The sequence below is a fragment of the Triticum aestivum genome, chromosome 2D (assembly GCF_018294505.1).
Source record: "Triticum aestivum cultivar Chinese Spring chromosome 2D, IWGSC CS RefSeq v2.1, whole genome shotgun sequence".
Classification (NCBI taxonomy): domain Eukaryota; kingdom Viridiplantae; phylum Streptophyta; class Magnoliopsida; order Poales; family Poaceae; genus Triticum; species Triticum aestivum.
In genome coordinates this window covers 520374533-520393405 of record NC_057799.1, presented here as the reverse complement: position 1 = coordinate 520393405, position 18873 = coordinate 520374533, and the positions used below count along the sequence as shown (strand labels likewise).

Here is an 18873-nt window from a genome sequence, read left to right as displayed (position 1 = left end):
TGTGTTTGCCCCCCCTAAGATCTTGTCTAGCTCCGCCACTGGCGTCTAGTATTGTTGGTGGGCGTGTGGAGGTGTGTCTTCGGCGGAACTACCCTTGGTGGATTCGTTCAGATCTGGTCGTAGTTCGCCTATGCTCATGTGTCTTTAGATTGAATCCCTTTGATGTACGCTACTATTCAACGGCAGCGGTTGCTGTTCTGGTGCGCTGGTCCAATAGAGCCTTAGCACGTCGACTTCCCGACTGTGAACTACAACAAGTTTTGCCCGGCCCCGACGAGGGAGGGCGATGATGGCGGCGCACCTTCGGCTCGCTTCAGTGCTTGTAGTCGTCGCCAGGTGAGCTATGGATATGAATGCAATTTTATCATTTCTGATGTTTGTTGTACTACCATGATTAAAAATGAATAGATTGAAAGTTCTGTTGAAAAAAAAATCACTAGAAGTTATTATTGGAATTTAGAAAATATGCCAGTAATACATTGTTGAAATTTTAATAAGTTCAAATGATTTTTTTTAAGAAAAAACTTATTTGATCCTCAACGACCCTGTGCGTCCATACGAGCTGTGCATCTAGAAGACTCTGGAACGCGTTCCCTAATGCAAAAAATAACCCGATAACTAAGCAACACGCGTACAGAATAAGCCATTCGCGCATAGAGGACCCCAGACCCGAGCCCTAGACAGCCAACCCAAACCTTCCCGAAATCCCAATCCAGACCATCAGCTTCCCCCAAATTCCCCACGCCGCGCCGCGCCGCCGATCGAACCGCAAAATCTCGAGCGCCGCCCGCGATGCCGAAGAAGATGGGCGTCAACTCCAAGGCGGAGGCCGCCCGCGAGCGCCGCTCCGCCGAGGAGTCGGACCGCCGCCAGCGCGCCGAGCGCGCCAAGGAGGAGGAGTACTGGCGCGAGGCCGAGGGTTCCAAGTCCCGCGCCGCGCGCCGCCGCGAGGAGGAGGCCGAGAAGCGCGCCGAGGCCGCCGCCCGCAAGGCCGAGAACCGCCGCCTCGCCGAGGCCGAGGCCGCCGCCGTCGCCTCCGCCGTCTCCAAGACAGACGTCCGCAAGGCCAACCGCGTCGGCGCCCCGGCCCCCAAGGTCACCGAGGCCGAGCTCGTGCGCCGCCGCGAGGAGGAGCGCCTGCGCCTCGAGCGCGAGGCCGAGGCCGCCAAGAAGCGCGCCGCGCGCACCGCCGAGGAGGAGGAGTACGAGCGCGTCGTCCTCGTCGCCAACACCAACAGGGACGACTCCGTCATCGAGGCCTCGGGTGTCGACGAGGCCATCGTGCGGCTGTCGCTTGTTGACACAGACGCGGCCTTGCCCGCTGACAGGCATCCTGAGCGCCGCCTCAAGGCATCATTCAAGGTACATATTTTAGTGTCTGGCCAAAGTTCAGATTTGCTTACTGAACTGCTGCATAAGCTTGAAAATTTGATGATTGCATTATAATCACACACATACACAAAAATCTGTGCTAAGGAGTGTAGGTCAACCAAACCACGGTATGATTTTATTGTTCCATGCGCATTAGGTCTGCTAACAGTGATAGTTATAGTTTGGGTGTGAATTGTGAGAATACCCAATAGTGACTTCTTCTGGTACTAACTGCGTAGATGAGCCCTATGGTACTTGTTTGCAATTGTTGGATGTTCCATGAACACGATTAGAGACGTGAGCAATCAAAGTTGTATAATCTCTCCAGAGAGGATGAAATGAGTTGGTATTTGATATCCTACATAATGAGTGTAGTATCTTGTATGGTAGTTATTGGTTTGTTACTTGTATTGTATGCTAAAAACCCATAAGCTGAAGACCATAAGGGGAAATTCATCCACAGGGACAATTAGCTAATTGGGGAGGCAACATCCTACCACTAACACTGCCAACCTCACAGACAATATTTGATGTACTAATGCATTTAGTCTTACAGTTTTACGGGTACCTTAGTTCAAAGTTCAAACACAAACTTCTGATTGGTAGATGAATTTTAATCATTTCACTTACAAGAGTGTTCTGCCTTATGTGCCATTTTACTTTGCAAAGCCTACATTGGATTCTATTTATTATACTCATAATGAGTCATTTAGTTTCATGTGGTATGCTATGGTTGGAATTTTATGCTCACCGGAGATCTGTTGCTTAAGTACATTTGAATTATCTTTATGACAGGCATTTGAAGAGGCAGAGCTCCCTAGGCTGAAGGAAGAAAAGCCAGGCCTAACACTGAAACAGTACAAAGACATGATATGGAAGCTATGGAAGAAATCCCCAGACAACCCTCTGAACAAGGTTTGTTCATATAATTCTATATGCTACTTGTTTTTCAAATATATTTCTTATTTGTGCCCCATATTTTCTTGGTTCATTGAGTCTGTTGCCTTTAGCATTATAACATGTTATTTTGAAATTATGTTGCATAAATGCAGTCTACAAAGAACTGACGGTAATCAATACATCACCGGCATCTACAAAAGAACAGAAAGAGAATTGGGGCAAACCTTGACAATCGACAATTGCATCACATATATTCATGGTTTTTGAGTCGCTGATTAGTCGTTGTATAGTCGCCGACTAACCGCCAAGTCGTTTTCTAGAAATCAGGGCGACTTGCGACTATACAGTGACTTGGGTCGACTAATCGCCGAGCCACAGGGCTGGCGGCGACTTGACTAGTCGCGACTCAAAAACCATATGCATATATTTAATACCCTTACTGAAAATAGTTTCCAACAGAAATTAACCCCAAAGTGATAATTCTGGATATTTTCCTGTAATTTAACTTGGAAAGCAGAAGTGGTGGTGTATGAATTGTGATACTCTAGGGGTTTGTTGTCTCACCTGAGTTGCGACTAATTATCATGTGCAGGCAACTGAGTGAGGATGCAGTCCCAGTTTCTTACTGAATGATATGGATTCTAAGGTGAGTTAACATGGCTTTAAATTAATAGGCGCCTGTGGCTTCCATAGTTCATGGAACAATAACGTGCCTTAACACGCAGGCATCCAATGGAACAGAACTGCAGCTGCCTTGGTATCTTTGTGCGTGGAGTGAAATGATGTGTGACATAGCTTGAACCAAATACTCAAGCTTCTCAGCTAATAATCAACAAATCGATGCAATGTATATTCTGAGGGTTTGCTTTTGATTAGAGAGATTTTTTCCAAGTTCATGTTGTACTTAGTTATGTTTGGGGCTTGTTAGTACTTGAATTTTGAACAGTTGGGCTAATACAGGATGATTATGCCATTTTCTTCTGTCTTATGTCTTCCGTAATCTTTGTGAGTTTTTCATCTGGTCATTGCGATTGTAGCGAAAAGTAGTAATGGTGATGTATCGAGATATCAAGCACTTGAGATTACACTCTGGTACTACTGCTGCTGCTGAAAAATATTGACAATGCAGCTTTTGCCTGAAAACAAATCCTTCCTGAAATATGTCATCGCTGAGGGCTAGGCGGCGGGATAGAAAATGTGGAGGCGTGACGATGGTTTTGGCGTCGGGGGTGGTTGAGAGGCGGCAGCGGAGGATCATGGATCTGGTGGGGGGCAAGGTGCTCTGCGCTGGAAGAGATTGGAATCATGTGATGCATTATGGACCCTTGCAGTTTTGTACAGCCTCTGGCCTAGAAGGGTGCGACGGTTCCTTGCATCCATCTGAACTTAAAGTATGGTGAAATTCTGAGTGGCATTGTCGAATTTGCAAAATGTGTTTGGCTGGTCAATATATTGATTTACAACTGTCTCCTTGTAGGATTTGATTGTATAGAAATCTTTTCTGGCTGTTGTCTTCAGCGATTCCGAGGAGTTTCCATTTCTATGTTTAAACATGTTTCAGAAGCAATTGTCTTCATACGTTGTAAGTTGGGGTGCTTATGCGGGGAGGATAATGATTGTACAAGGCAATTTGAGATCTCATTTAAGTTTGCTAAAAATATGGAACTTGTGTCAAGTAGATTCTCAGCGTAGAACAAATCTTCAATTGTTGTATTATTATCAGTTGTTGCCATGGGCAGTTTTGATCTTTGTTACATGTTTCCAAACAACAACCGATGCAATAAAGATCCACACACCACAAGTACACAAATCCCACACCAATCACGTCACACTATGTCACCAATGGAATGAATCGAGCTGCGAGCATCTTGCTCCAGAGTACAATCATAGTTCATCTGTAGCCGTTCTGTTCATACGTCGGCGGCTTCGGCCCGAGCAGGCTGGTCATCATCCTGAGCACACAGCACAAAGGTCAGTACTCATCACTCGATTGTTCTACAGATAATTTGATGCATTGCTGGAAGGAGGAAGAACCGAACAGTGACTAACCTTTGGACCCGACCCTGCGGCTTTCTGCAGCAGCACCCAAATCCCCCAAACAACAAACGGGTCAGTCAGTTGCTTCCCCGGTCTTTCCGCAGTAAATTTCGTAAGAGTGCGCACACTTGCCTTTCTCTCGGCCTTGCCACGATCTGGTTACGCTCCGCCGCCGCCCCTGTCGTGGTCGCGGGTCTTGGAGGCTGCTCCCCTACTCTGGGGACGGTCTTCACCTGAAAGACAAGATGATATTGGTCATTGATCTTGTTTGCATTGTGCATTGGCCACTGCATCAGATATTATCAGATCATAGACTCACCAGGTTCCTGAACTGAAGGTTGTAGAACATCTGCATGTAGCGTTGCTTGGCCACTCTCTCTTCCTTGTTCAGAGTCCTCCAGAAGCCATACATTGACCCCATGTTCAGCACCTTGGTTGCATAGATCTTCCATGTGTAGCTGCCATCATGTATTGGTTAGTATTCTTACCAGGCGAAAGGAAGACGACCACTCCTGAGGTAGGATAAGAGTCGATGCCTACCATTCGTAGATGCGCTGAAGCCCGGCAGTGGACATCTTGTTCCAGTAGCCTGGGTCTTCCTTGCACTTCTGGAAGAAGTCTGCAATCTTGGTGCCTGCCTCCCTGCCGTTCATTGGGTTTATGTGGAAACCCGACACCCCGTCGACGATGATCTCTGCCGGCCCTCCTTGGTTTGTCGCGAAGGTTGGCAGCCCGCAGTTCATCGCCTCGATGACTGTTAGCCCAAATGCTTCATACAGAGCAGGCTGAAACCAAAGAAAAGGCTAGTGTTGAGGTTTTATTTCAAGAAAGAAAGAAAGTAAATGCTAGAGTTGAGGTTTCATCCACTTCAGAGGATGGAGGCATATATTGTTCATGATCGAGCAATTAGATTTGTAGCTTATTGTATACCTGAACAAATGCACCCTTTGTATCTGCAATGTAACGGTACAGCTCGCCATTGCGGACACGGTCGGTCTGTGCCTTGATCCAGCGGATCTGTCCTTTTAGCTGGTACTTGTCGATCAAATTGTGCATCTTGTTGATCTCATCTATCTCTTCTCGGTCCTTGGACTGTGCAGCATTCAGGAGGCCTGCAACGACGACGAGGTTCACAAGGTCCCTGACCTTCTTGTTCTGCCCATACCACTCGACTAGTCCAGTGATGTTCTTCACCTTGTCCAGCCTCGCCATCGAGAAGATGATTGGCTTACTTCTGTCTGCCAGATATCCTCTGATTTGACAGCATCACAGTTAGCAACTTCATCTGATGAAATGAAAGTATGTGTGTTTCAGTGTTTGTAAGGAACTTACATGTGTTCATCTGTGTCCTCCTTACTGTACAGTAACTCCTCAATCTGAGGGTGTAAAGCTGTCAGCCGCTTCTGCTTCTGTGTGAAGGGGAAGTAGACGGACTGATCGGCGCCAGGTGCAGCAATGTTGAACTTCGGGTCGAAGACATTGATGCCTGTGGCGTAGCGGCAAAGGCCGGGCATTGTGAATGCATAGTGGTGTTCATACTGGCCAGGCTTCTCTTTGCTGCATCACACATATTTATGTTAAGAAGTTCTAGGAGTAAGTACTTCGAGCACCGAAGTTAAAATAAGATTCAGTATACAGACCTTCCAGCGATTTCTTGGTATGTGCTAGTGATGATAAAGTCAGTAGTGTTCATGGCAATAATATCAGCAGTGAATTGACAGGAGAAGTGGTACTTCTGGTCCAGCTCTCTCCACTTGGTATCCGAGTCCTCATACTTCGTCTTTTCGAGAGCATGTGCTATCGTTCCCTGTCAGGAAGATCATTTAGGGATGTGACATCAGCTGTGATTGGTGGCAAAAGAAATCCTGAGGAATCCTATTTGATTAGACATTTTCTCACCTGTGTGACTCCTAGTTTGCTCGCCATGAGGGACGCCACCAAGTTGCCATCAGTGTAGTTGCCAATGATCAAGTCTGGTTTGCCCTCTAGAATGTCAAGAATTTTGGCAGAGGCATCCTGAAATTGCATCGCTTTTCAATTTTACGCAAGATCTCTTAACACAAGAGACAAGAGTGCTGATGATTAATAATTTGTAGGTGGCAAACCTGGGCATATCTCTCTAGGTAAGGGTAAATGTCAAACCGGGAAACCCACTGGCGCAAATCCTTCCCATCTTCAGTCTTGAACGGCACACGTAGTATGTGTGAATATTTTGTGTTTTCAACCGGTTCGAGCTCCACATTACACTTTGTACCTTTGGAATCTGGTATCAGTCTTGTTAGCTGCAGCACAAGAGTAGACATTAGTTTATCAGTTCTACAAATACAGAGATAGCAGGAATGGCTATGATCACGCTGTAAATAGCTTTACCACAAGAATCTTTGGTGTTATATGCAAACCCTGCAGCTTGATTCTTTGCAGAAGCTCCTCTTCCATGGACCTGACTTGGTCCAGGATGTAGACAACCTGTTACGGAGAAACCATGCCTTCAGAGTATGATATAAGCTGATCAGAGTATTATTTCCTACGATTTGATGATATCGATACCTGACCGCCGGTGTCTGGCAAGCCTAGAACCTTCTCTTGGCCAAAGTAACCATGGATAGAGAACACAACAATGTTAAAAATGGATGGAACCCTGCTGAAGAACTTCTCCATGTTGATAGGATCCGGCGCCTGGAGCACTTCAGATAGGAAATTCAGCGTCTCCTTGCACGTCTCAGCATTTTCACCCCACCCTTTCTCCAATCCCCACTCTTGAAATCTGCAGGACCATTGTAAAGAAACCTTAGGCATTTTTGGCACCATAGATTTTTTAAGCTACTTAATTTGGCTGTACATTACCTTTGTTCAAATTTCAAATATGGTGTGAATTTTGGCAGCCCACTGACAAAAACTTCTGCAAGGAGCAGCGCTGTTTGAAGCTTATTCACCGTGTCGATTGTGTCGTTAACCATCAGCTTCTGTATGTTTTGCAAGGATATATGAGTCTGACCAGTCTGTTAATTTTGATAATCTCTGTGATGTGAATGGCTGAACTCCTTACCTCTCCGCGGTAATTCAGAGTGAGTAAATAGTCGAGCAACGGCTTCATGCTTTCAGGCTTGCCATTCAGCTTCGAAGACATGAACTTGGAGACGAACTGCATCCCGTTCCCTATGGATGAGGGAAGTGTCAGACGTGGTGTTGAGAGGTCAAGAGCGCCGAAATCAACCTCCAGCGAGTTGTCATCCTTGGCCCTGGAATTCACATGAACAAAAAAGTTTCTTTTTCAGTTTCACACCTACATAGAATCGAATTGCATTTCTCATCCATCTGAAGCTTAGATCATATCAGCAAATGTACATACCATTTCTCATCGTATAACGTCTCTTTGAACTTGAGGTACTCGGACGGCGTGATTCCTTCGACCGACAGATCGTCGGCGTGAACCTTGACGTACTCCCAGATGCCAGGGTTCATTCTGACGGCGAACGCGACGAACGGTGGCAGGACTACCGCTTCCTGCGAGCATAACAAGGACACAATACTTTCATAAGCTCTCCTTCCTTCTATCAAACTTTAGCTATTGTACGGCAGAAGTGAATTGGGTGAATACTAAAGCGAAATAACAACCAACCTGGGTGGAACAAATGATGTAGCCGAGGAAGCCTTCGACGAGCTTCTCCTTCTCGACCTTGTCGTCGAGCGACCTCTCGAGCTCCTCCATGAGCTGCTGGTTCTTGAGGAGCCTGCGGCCCTTGGACACGTAGCGCTGGAAGCATCTCTTCATCTGGTAGCGGCTCTGCCGCAGCGCGTCGGGCATGGTCTCGGCAACGCTGTCCATCCTCTTGAAGCTGAGCTTGGTGGAGGCCATGGCGAGGGACTCACCACCAGGCTTGTTCAAGAACTATGTTGGGAAAGGAAAGTAAGCTGTGTGATTTGTCTGGGCGTGGGTGAGCAGCGATTTATAGAGGATGGCACGGAGCAAAACTTGGCTCCATGGAGGAAGTTTTCTTTGGTGTGGACAACTGGACATGGCTGGACATGCAAGGTAGGCGAGGCTAGGCCGGGAGGAGAAAGCACATCGACTAGCACAAGTTATTCCAAGGAAGCGCACACGCGACGGAGGGAAGAAACGCATAGGGGCGTAGGATGTCTTTGCACATTTCAGTTTTCAGTTTAATCTCTCGCTTTTAGTTTAGGACAGAAAGCAAAGTTCCTTTCGTGTCTCGTCACGGCATGAAGATGCATGCAGAGCAGAAGCGGCAGGATGGCCAAGTATTTCTCGAGCTTCCCTTGCGGCAGGATGGCCAAGTATTGTACAGCCGTCGCAGGATGCCAACTTGCCAAGGCTGCAGGCGCCCTTTCAAATCTTGTTCCTACCAGACCAATGAAACACACGCTACTTTGAGCAAGAGAAACCGTGTCAAAACTCGAAAAAAGAAGAAACCGAACAGCCGGCAGAAACGTCTTATATTTTGGTACAGAGGTAGTATTAGAAATGGAAAAACAAAGTACATTAAAAACTGAGTATCAGCCTCACTGCAGTAAATTCTCGATATCAAATTTTTCCTGTCGTCCATGTGATGCTGCTCATTGAATATCATCTAGTACTTCCTCTCGAGGGGAATATGATTGTTTAGCAGCACAACGACACGTGGTGGCAAAACAGATAAGGCATTGGGACCGAATGGTTCAGTTTCTCAATTTTCTCTAAATTGTTGCTCTGGGAAAAGGTAAACGTTGGAGCCAAATGGGGCCAAATTCCCCCCAATTTCTCAAAATTGTTGCTGGGTTCCCCTGGCTGGTGTACATTTTACAATTGACATCAAGTTACGCACTCCATGAGAAAAACAATTCGCCGTTCCTAGAGCACTTGCCAACGGCATAGTCTTCCGCGGGAATCTTGGCTTATCAGAGCGCCTCCACTACCAAAGTAATTGCCCCAAATGGTATCATGTGGCAGCTGCATACTATTGCAGCAAGTCCATCTTAACGTCCGTGACATCGAGTTGCAGTATCTCGGCTCTGCAACGTAGCATGGAACCGATACTGCAATAGCAAGAGCGCAAGCATGCGCAAAGAAGCTCATCAGAAATTAATAAAATTGTACTCCAGGGATGTAAATTCATTTCTTATTTATCTGCAGATGGTGAATGGGGCTTGAGAGGAGACCTTCACGGTTAAACATGCATTACATGTTTCTTTAAGAGCGCCAGAGATAGCTGAGAGCATGGTTAATAGTATAGCCAGCTGCTGGCTATATGAGCGTGCCATGTCATCAAGAGTTACATGGCACTTTTGCCTATGTGGAGGAGAGAGACATGAAAAAATGGTGGGAGTGGGCTCTCATGCAAGAGCCTAGCTATATGCGTACTCCTAGGCAAATGCAATAAATATGAAGAAAGAGATAGAGAGAGGATGAAAAAAAGTACTCCCTCCGTCTAGGTATGTAAGTCATCTTATGTTGCGCACCGTGACCAAGGTGGAGGGGAAAACGAGAGAACTTAATGTGTTTTTGCTAATTAATAACAATGCATGCAATGAACTAACCAATGCATGTCGTGTTTGGTAGTCTCAAATCATTTAAAGCATGCATGGCCCACATCTCTTATTGGTTGATATGTCACGAAACAAGAAACGAGATGAGAGTTAATGTACCGCGCCTAAGTGTTTTGGGATTATTTGGTTTTCGTAAGATGACTTACACACCTAGACGGAGGGAGTAGTACTCTTATAGCCAACTTTATAGCTAACCTTGTTGTATGAGTGACTATAAGTGATGACTATATATGACATGGCAACATCATATAGCCAGCAGTTGGCTATACTATTAACCATGCTCTTAATAATGCTAACTCTTGATGACATGTCACACTCATATAGCCATCAGCTGGCTATACTATTAACCATGCTCTAAATGGCAACTGGCAAGGAACCTGAAAAATAGACAGGAAGGATGGTTACCTCGGATTTGTGCGTCCAAGATCACCGTGCACAAACTCCTTAATGTACGTTCCTGCCTGTAAACACATCACAGTCGATCAAACAGGAAATAGAAAACTACGGTACACTTCTAATGAAGATATTTACACAAGCGTCCAGCAAATGCTGCATTTTTCCAGCAATTAGGACATACAAAATCAGAATGTCTATAGACAGAAACTAACTCTGGAGACAAATAACCTACTAACTTTGGCAAGATGGTACCTGAGTGCATAGATGCAACAAGTAATAGTTTGAGCTGCCTTCAACTTTCTCAATCTCCATCCTGATTGACAGATGAATGAAATACAAAGTGGATTTTTGAAAGGAGAAAAATAGAACAATGAAACAGATTACATAAAGCTGGAACCAGTCTCAACTCTTACCAATGTATAATCCGTTTCCGCTCCAACGGGCTTCTTCGATGAAGAACCCTTATGGGGGTATTTTGTACAATTTCCTAGAAGGCAGGAAAAAAAGAGATGCCATTATTATGTGTACTTCATAGGGAGTGTTGGCTTAGTGTACCCGAGTAGCAAGATATCAACACAAAATAGGTGAATAAACTCCGGATAAAGTCCCAGTCAATTCATCACATATATACTCATGACAAACAAACTGTCTTAACAAAAGCACGGATACGCTAGCAAAGAATATCAATCCTGGCACAAAAAAAAAAGCAAATATTAAAGTTCATCTCATATCTCAACAGGCTTATTCCCCGCTACCTGCCTCAGTACTACACTTGCTTAGGTAAAAATAACCCAAAGCTTTACTCCGACACATGTACATGCAAAACCCCAACTTATCCAATAAAACAACAAGAGAACAAAATCAAACTAGCTCGCTGGGTTTACTAGTAAGCAAATATACTGTACCATATCATTAATAACAGAAATTTTCTGCAGGTCATCATCCGTCAGAGGACTAGAAGTCCATATGAGGGCAGCATACTGCTTCTGCACACATAAAGTAAGAGTAAACCTTGATGATCAGGTAAGGATTGTGTTGTTTCGCAAGACAAGGCAATGTGTAAGGTAATGTGATGTGATGTGACAAAAAAATGTAAATGATTAGAATAACTGACACTATCATTTCAGCTAAATGATACTGTCACCAATTGAATGGAGCACCTGCTTCTCCGCTTCCCCTTCACGCATCATGGCCCATATTTCATTGTCTACCAACTTGAGATTTCTGATTCTGACCTAGAAAATTCGAGTCATAAGCATATGATATGCAATCTGTGTGTAACTATGACCTGCAACGTCAATCCAGCATGAATTTGATTCCTTACATGTTTCTTTTCGGAGCTATTAATCTTGTCAGAAATTTGTTGAATTTCAATCGCAGATGGAATTGATCGCACATTCAGGACTTCAATTAGAAATGGACGACCAGATCCAAGCATCCGTACCTGTGTATGCGAGACATTCAGCATACCATATACCAACAGATACAGTTCCAAACTACAACCTTACATCGATATCTTCTCTTCCAGCAGCATGGAACTTGTAGCCATCACCTCTGGAGATGGCACAGACACTCTCTTTAATTATCTCCTACAAAAAAGGTGCAATGATGTTCAGCTTGTTGGGTTGGGTCTTGACTCTGATGCAGTGTGTTTTACCTCAACTGATGCTTCCCCCATTCTTTCATCATCAATTATCCAACATGACTGACTGACATTTCTTGAAAGCTGACAATGGCAATTAGTAACACGAGGGATTCAGAATCTTTTTTGAACATCAACAAGTTTAACTGAAGAGCAAACACACAGGTAGTTTGTTTATGTATATTGAGCATAGGGAAACAAATACCAAGGCGCATGCAACTGATATTATGGCACAAAGGTACAGTGTGGCCTCTTTGAAAGAAAACTATTTGATTTTGACACGACATTTTGTATTATTCATAACAACTATTTGAATCTTTTCATCACCTTTAATGAGATTGGAAAGTGAGTTTACAGAGCTACATAGTTCTTGATGGGTAACCTTCAAGAAAGCAATGATTATCGATCAAGAAGGCATTTCATAAGTTTGCTACTAGGGAATTAGTCCTTACTGACAGCAAAAATTGGTGTTCTGCTATAATTGACATTCTGGTAATGAACCACACTGGTTAAAACCAAGGATTACTTGAACATACCTTCAAGTATCTTCCGCCAATATATATGGGCGACCTTAGGAAGGATATCACAAGATGGCAAGGTTTGGACACCTGAAGGGGGAATCAATTAAGTTGATCTAAAAAAATCAGTATAATACATGGCCAATTTCTGGGGGTAAAGCGGTATTGCAATAGTACAGTGGGCACCTTTTCAGGAGGCAACTTAAATAAACTACAGAATTCTTTATCTTGAATACCCTGAAGGGACTTGTGGATGAATGAATCTGCTTCACTTAATGTCTGTTTATCATCATATGTTGAGTTCCTTCTAGTATCATTTCCTTCTCTTGACTCTGTTACAACATCAGACAAATCATTATATGAATGAAAAATCTGATAAATCCAGAAGGATGATCAAGTTACCTTGTTAGTAAATGACCACTAAAGGACTTACCTGCTTTCCTTTTACGATTACTGTCATTTGGCAATAAACTTTTGAGCTTCAGTGAAGCATCATCATGAGTATATGTTAAGCGAATTCGAAATGAATTGTTACCGTGCTTAACACCCTGCATGTATTTGTTTAGTCAAGCAATTGTTGGTTGCACAACGCTCCAAGACAAAAGGCAATCACAGAAGATCCTACCAGTTGTTTCTCGAGCGATGGTGCTATCAACAGTCTCAGACCCTCCTTCGCTGACATGGTTTGTTGAGAAAACATTTCGTCCTTGAACCAATTTTCACTGCCATATTTTTCTTTCATATATAACCTATTAAGAGGGAAAAGGAGAACACATTATGAGAACAACAGTTTAGAATCATCACATGTATTACAAGAACATTAAGATTAGAATGAAACGCACACAAAAACACCCATACACATTTGAGAGCAGGTAAGACATGATCTTAATTGTAATTATTCAGTATCCACCAAAACCAAATTTAGCTCACTGCCGTGAACAGAGTTGGAAGTTCTTTTAACATTGGTTGTGTCAAATATCACCATATATTCAATTGAGAAGACAACCTTCTAGATTATAAATCTGGTTAGTATAGACTATATAATGTCATCTCCTTGAATTACCACTGCCATATATTAAATTAAAGGTGCCACAGAAAAAAACTGAAGCAGAGATTCTCAAGTAGGGATGGTTACCTGATGGCACGTTCATTCGCTGCTACAACTGCAGGCAGTGAAATTTCTAAAGAAAACCCATCGATTTGATAACCCTCTCTTTGTATTGCTTGAGATACCATTGAAGTAATTATGTCGATACGAGAAATGTCATCAAACGGTACTACACCCTCATCCTGATGGCAGGTGGGCAGCAATATTCCAAAGCAAATAGAGCAGCATGATTCATCTGTTGACAAACATGAGCAAGGCCCGCCTTTTGCGGAATCATCATGCTCTTCAAGAAATGAATGGAAGAAAGAGACCGTAAGAGACGCACATGAGCAGGCATGGCTAAAGGCTCCAAACATGCGAAAGATGCATCGCACACAAACCTGCAACATGACAGTAACGTTGATGATTTTTCTCCAGTTGTGAATTATGCATTAACAGGCAGGTCAGCAGAAAAATGCAACGGGATGAGAGCCAATGGTCAGAAAAAGCTCCACCCTGTCCACATCGCACACATGTTTACATACACAATAAAGAACAACTGTTCTTTCTGGTTCACTTTATCTTAAACACAGTCAGAGTTCTCTATATTCCCCCTTACTTCTAGTTCCATAAAGAATTAACACAGATATCAATCACGGGGGGTGACACAGTTTTCAGAATCCCATCTATCTTAGCGAAGCTGCTCAAACAATCAACCACTCTCCTAGCAAATGCTCATCGGATCTATAAAACTGTACATTGGTGGATTAATCTCACTTAACAACTACACAAACAGATATTGGGGGAGATAAACGAAGTACCACACATTAAATATGAGAGAAGTGAGGAATCAGTAGCAAAGATTGCACAGCAAGGAGGTAGTGCATCTACCACCGAAAACCGCCCGGCCGTCAAAAGGACGACTGAATTTGGGGTTTCTTCTACTTTGCTTCAAGTAGCTAACTTCATCGCAGAGGAAAAAAAAAAGTGACTGAGCTGTTCTCCGAAGGGGAAATTCTAGTCCTGTTGCTACTAAGGAACAGCATCAATCTATAAAGCTGTCGAGATTTCTTCCTTCTAGCTCAAAAGGCTGCCGTAATTTTGAGGGGAAGATAAGGATGGGTGAGGAGCCGAACCCCGACGGAGAGGAGGTGGTGGACGGCATGGAGCGGCGGGAAGGATGCCGCCGCGGCCCGCTCGAGGATGCTCCTGGCCTCCGCGTCCGACTCCGCCGCCGCCGCCGCCGCGTTTGTGGCCGTCATGGTGGTCGCTGCGGCTCGTTAAACCCTAGCTAATCCCCCTGGTGCAGAGGACTGAGACCGCTACAACTGACAAGGAGCCCGACTAAGCTGAACCGAACCTGTTTCAGAGGGTGTACACGCCAAATAAGCACGTCAACATTTTTCTCTTTTAAAGGCTGCGGTAGGCGGGCGCCCCTATATCTCGCGTTCAGCGAGAGGGAGGAGCCCTCGCTGAACGGGAGACCGAGATGGGCTAGCCCAGAAGCACGGCAGGCCACAGCCTCTTTTTTCTTTTTTTTACATTTTCTATTTTCGTTTTTTGCATTACTTTTTTAATTTTGTTCGTACTTAAAAAATTTCTAAATATATGTGTTAGAAAAAACACTCTACAAAAAACATTTCTAAAATGCTGAACAAGCATTTCGAAAACGTTGAACAAGTATTTGAAAAATGTTGAACGGGTATTGGAAAAATGTTAATCAAGAATTCAGAAAATGTTGACCAAGTATCTGAAAAATGTTGAACAAGTATTTGAAAAATGTTAATCAAGCATTTAAAAAATATTTAGCGTTTATAGAAAAGTTGTTGAACATGTATTAAAAATGGTGATTTTTCTTGATCATCTATACAAAATGTTAATCAAGAATTTGAAAAACATTTGTTGAACAAGTATTTGAATTTTTTTAATAAAGAATTTTGGGAAATGTTAAATGTGTATAGAAAAAATGTTGATCATGTATTAAAGAAATGATAAAAAATTTATCTTGTATATAAAAATATTAATCAAGCATTTGAAAAATGTTAAACAAATGTTTGAATAATGTTAATCAAGCATTTGGAAAATGTTAAGTGTGTATAGAAAAATGTTGACCATGTATTAAAAATGTTAAATTTTTATTTGAATTTTTTAATTAATAATCTGAATTTTTTTTAAAAGTGTGTATAGGGAAATGTTGACCAAGTATTCAAAAAATGTTAATCTTGTATTTGAAAAATATTAATCTTGTATTTAAAAAATATTAATAATGTGTATTAGAAACAATGTTGACAATGTATTAAGAAAATGTTAATTTTGTATTTGAATAATTTAAACGTTATTAGAAAAATGTTGTTTACATATACAAGAAATGTAGAATGAAAACCAAAAGAAACAAAGAAAAGTGAAAATGAAAAGCAAAAAAAACAAATAAAAAGAAAATAAAAATGCTGAAGAAACAAATGCAAAAGGAATGAAAAAATAAAGAAAACCAATAAATGAATAAATAAAAACCGGAAAGTTTAGGCTCACCGGAAAATAAATGTTTATGCATATTTACAACAACTCAAACATCATCTGTAACAAGGTGATCATAACGGCAACTTTCAGGCTCACTGGAAAGTTTGGTAAGTGCTTGAATAACTCAAGAGTGGGATTTTCTCCTTCGCCGATGGAGAGATATTTTTAGGGCCCTCTCGGTGTGACGACATCCATCATCGTTTGGCTAGACACAGGTGACTACGTCACAGGGATGCCAGAACACGTCAATGAGAAAGAAGAACAAAACCGTAACAGGAGCAACGGTATAGTGAGCATAGTGATGGCTCAGGAGGATACCGATGCACACCGGGTTTTGTAAAATATCGTGAAGCAAAGGGACATCACATGATAACCAAAGGTTCACATGAATATCATTCGTGTAATCATAGGGACCGATATGGATGTCTACGGTTCCACCATCGGTCACTGTACGAAGGGGTTTTCGTTCATGTCTATGATTTACCAAACCTACGGGGTCACAAGCTTAAGGTAATCATGATATGCTGAGTGTTAGTGGTATGGGATTAATGACAATATATTTGTGAAATTGTTTCATTAATATCTAAAATAGTTCTGAGAGGTTCCGGAAGCATTTTGGGGTCACCAGAAGGGTGTCGGTGAATATCGGGTAATACCGGGTATTACCCGATAAATATATATAGGTGAAAATTGTTTCCGAAGATGTGAAATTATATATATACATATATATATATATAATGGTCTGGAAATATTTAGAATATTTATATTTAATTTAAATATCAATAGGCCTAAAAAGGCAAAGAGGTGGAAGGCAACTTGGGCTACAAGGGCCCAAGTAGGAAGGCGCTCTCCCTTTCCTTGTGTGTGTGGGGAGGGAGGGGGGATTGGACTTGGGGAGGCCCCTAGGCCGGCGCACAAGGGAGGACTTTCCCCCCTTGGTGGCTGCCCTCTCCCTCCCCTCTAACCTATATATACTAGGGGATTTTGCTGTATTGAATACACAAGTTTTGGTGCCTCTTCTAGTTGATCTAGTTCTAGTTCTTGTTGGTCCTAATTGATCAATTAGAGCTAGCCCTTGATACGTCCATTTTGCATCATGCTTTATATTGATATTTATTGCATTATGGGCTGTTATTACACATTATAGCACAAATACTTATGCCTTTTCTCTCTTATTTCACAAGGTTTACACAAAGGGGGAGAATGCCGACAGCTGGAATTCTGGACCGGAAAGGAGCAAATTTGAAGGACCTATTCTGCACAGCTCCAAAAGTCCTAAAAATTTACAGAGAATCATTTTGGAATATATAATAAATATTGGGCGAAGAAAGTACCAGAGGGGACCCACCAGGCATCCACAAGGGTGGAGGGCGCGCCCTACCCCTTGGGCGCGACCCTACCTTGTGGGCCACCTGACAGGCCCCCAGTGCCCATCTTCTGCTATATGATGTGTTTTGACCTTAAAAAATCAAGAGGAAGCTTTCGGGACGAAGAGCCGCCGTCTCGAGGCGGAACCTGGGCAGAACCAATCTAGGGCTCCGGCAGAGCTGTTCTGCCGGGGAAACTTCCCTCCCGGAGGAGGAAATCATCGCCATCGTCATCACCAACGATCCTCTCACCGAGAGGGGGTCAATCTCCATCAACATCTTCAGCAGCACCATCTCCTCTCAAACCCTAGTTCATCTCTTGTATCCGATCTTTGTCTCAAAACCTCAGATTGGTACCTGTGGGTTGCTAGTAGTGTTGATTACTCCTTGTAGTTGATGCTAGTTGGTTTATTCGGTGGAAGATCATATGTTCAAATCCTTAATGATAATTATTACTCCTCTGATTATGAACATGAATATGCTTTATAAGTAGTTAGGTTTATTCCTGAGGACATGGGAGAAGTCTTGTTATAAGTAATTATGTGAATTTGGTATTCGTTCGATATTTTGATGAGATGTATGTTGTCTCTCCTCTAGTGGTGTTATGTGAGTGTCGACTACATGACACTTCACCATTGTTTGGGCCTAGGGGAAGGCATTGGGAAATTATAAGTAGATGATGGGTTGCTAGAGTGACAGAAGTTTAAACCCTAGTTTATGCGCTGCTTCATAAGGTGTTGATTTGGATCCATATGTTTAATGCTATGGTTAGATTTATCTTAATTCTTCTTTCGTAGTTGCGGATGCTTGCGAGAAGGGTTAATCATAAGTGGGAGGCTTGTCCAAGTAAGGACAGCACCCAAGCACCGGTCCACCCACATATCAAATTATCAAAGTAACGAACGCGAATCATATGAGCATGATGAAAACTAGCTTGACAGTAATTCCCACGTGTCCTCGGAAGCGCTTTGCTTTATATAAGAGTTCGTCCAGACTTGTCCTTTGCTACAAAAAGGATTGGGCCACCTTGCTGCACCTTAGTTACTTTTGTTACTTGTTACTCGTTACGAATTATCTTATCACACAACTATCTGTTACCGATAATTTCAGCGCTTGCAGAGAATACCTTGCTGTAATCGCTTGTCATTTCCTTCTGCTCCTCGTTGGGTTCGACACTCTTACTTATCGAAAGGACTATGATAGATGTTGGGGAACGTAGTAATTTCAAAAATTTCCTACGCACACACAACATCATGGTGATGCATAGCAACAAGAGGGGAGAGTGTTGTCCACGTATCCTCGTAGACCGTAAGCGGAAGCGTTATGACAACGCGGTTGATGTAGTCGTACGTCTTCACGATCGACCGATCCTAGTACCGAAAGTACGACACCTCCGCGATCTGCACACGTTCGGCTCGGTGACGTCCCACGAACTCACGATCCAGCAGAGTGTCGAGGGAGAGCTTCGTCAGCACGACGGCATGATGACGGTGA

At 43.2% G+C, this 18873-nt stretch overlaps 3 protein-coding genes across 5 annotated transcripts; 1 reads left to right on the top strand and 2 right to left on the bottom strand.

The window, feature by feature from the left end:
- Nucleotides 1–639: 639 nt before the first annotated feature.
- On the top strand, nt 640–3244 carry LOC123054183 (coiled-coil domain-containing protein 124). The gene is made up of 4 exons (XM_044477896.1): nt 640–1362; nt 2167–2286; nt 2864–2917; nt 2997–3244. Exons 1-3 carry the CDS (start codon nt 793–795, stop codon nt 2873–2875), a joined length of 702 nt encoding a protein of 233 aa, XP_044333831.1. The 5' UTR covers nt 640–792; the 3' UTR covers nt 2876–2917; nt 2997–3244.
- Nucleotides 3245–3960: 716 nt separating this feature from the next.
- Nucleotides 3961–8256, bottom strand: LOC123054180 (sucrose synthase 7). 2 transcript variants are annotated; one of them, XM_044477893.1, is made up of 16 exons: nt 7928–8256; nt 7658–7812; nt 7355–7547; nt 7153–7271; nt 6856–7072; nt 6679–6774; nt 6414–6590; nt 6208–6324; nt 5949–6115; nt 5641–5865; nt 5239–5560; nt 4849–5093; nt 4628–4766; nt 4437–4541; nt 4321–4344; nt 3961–4223 (listed from the first exon to the last, which is right to left on the bottom strand). In XM_044477893.1, the coding sequence occupies exons 1-16, from the start codon at nt 8162–8164 to the stop codon at nt 4182–4184; spliced, it is 2580 nt and encodes an 859-aa protein (XP_044333828.1). In that variant the 5' UTR covers nt 8165–8256; the 3' UTR covers nt 3961–4181. The 2 variants fall into 2 exon arrangements, with proteins under 2 accessions (XP_044333828.1, XP_044333827.1); XM_044477892.1 differs by having other exon boundaries at nt 4441–4541; nt 7928–8255.
- Nucleotides 8257–8948: 692 nt separating this feature from the next.
- LOC123054181 (tRNA pseudouridine synthase Pus10) lies at nt 8949–14864 on the bottom strand. Of its 2 annotated transcripts, XM_044477895.1 has the most exons (16): nt 14632–14864; nt 13842–13896; nt 13544–13751; nt 13034–13157; nt 12842–12956; nt 12595–12740; nt 12427–12498; nt 11906–11974; nt 11757–11837; nt 11573–11692; nt 11409–11483; nt 11154–11234; nt 10662–10735; nt 10501–10561; nt 10258–10313; nt 8949–9342 (listed from the first exon to the last, which is right to left on the bottom strand). In XM_044477895.1, exons 1-16 carry the CDS (start codon nt 14755–14757, stop codon nt 9264–9266), a joined length of 1542 nt encoding a protein of 513 aa, XP_044333830.1. In that variant the 5' UTR covers nt 14758–14864; the 3' UTR covers nt 8949–9263. The 2 variants fall into 2 exon arrangements, with proteins under 2 accessions (XP_044333830.1, XP_044333829.1); XM_044477894.1 differs by having other exon boundaries at nt 13544–13896.
- Nucleotides 14865–18873: the final 4009 nt, after the last annotated feature.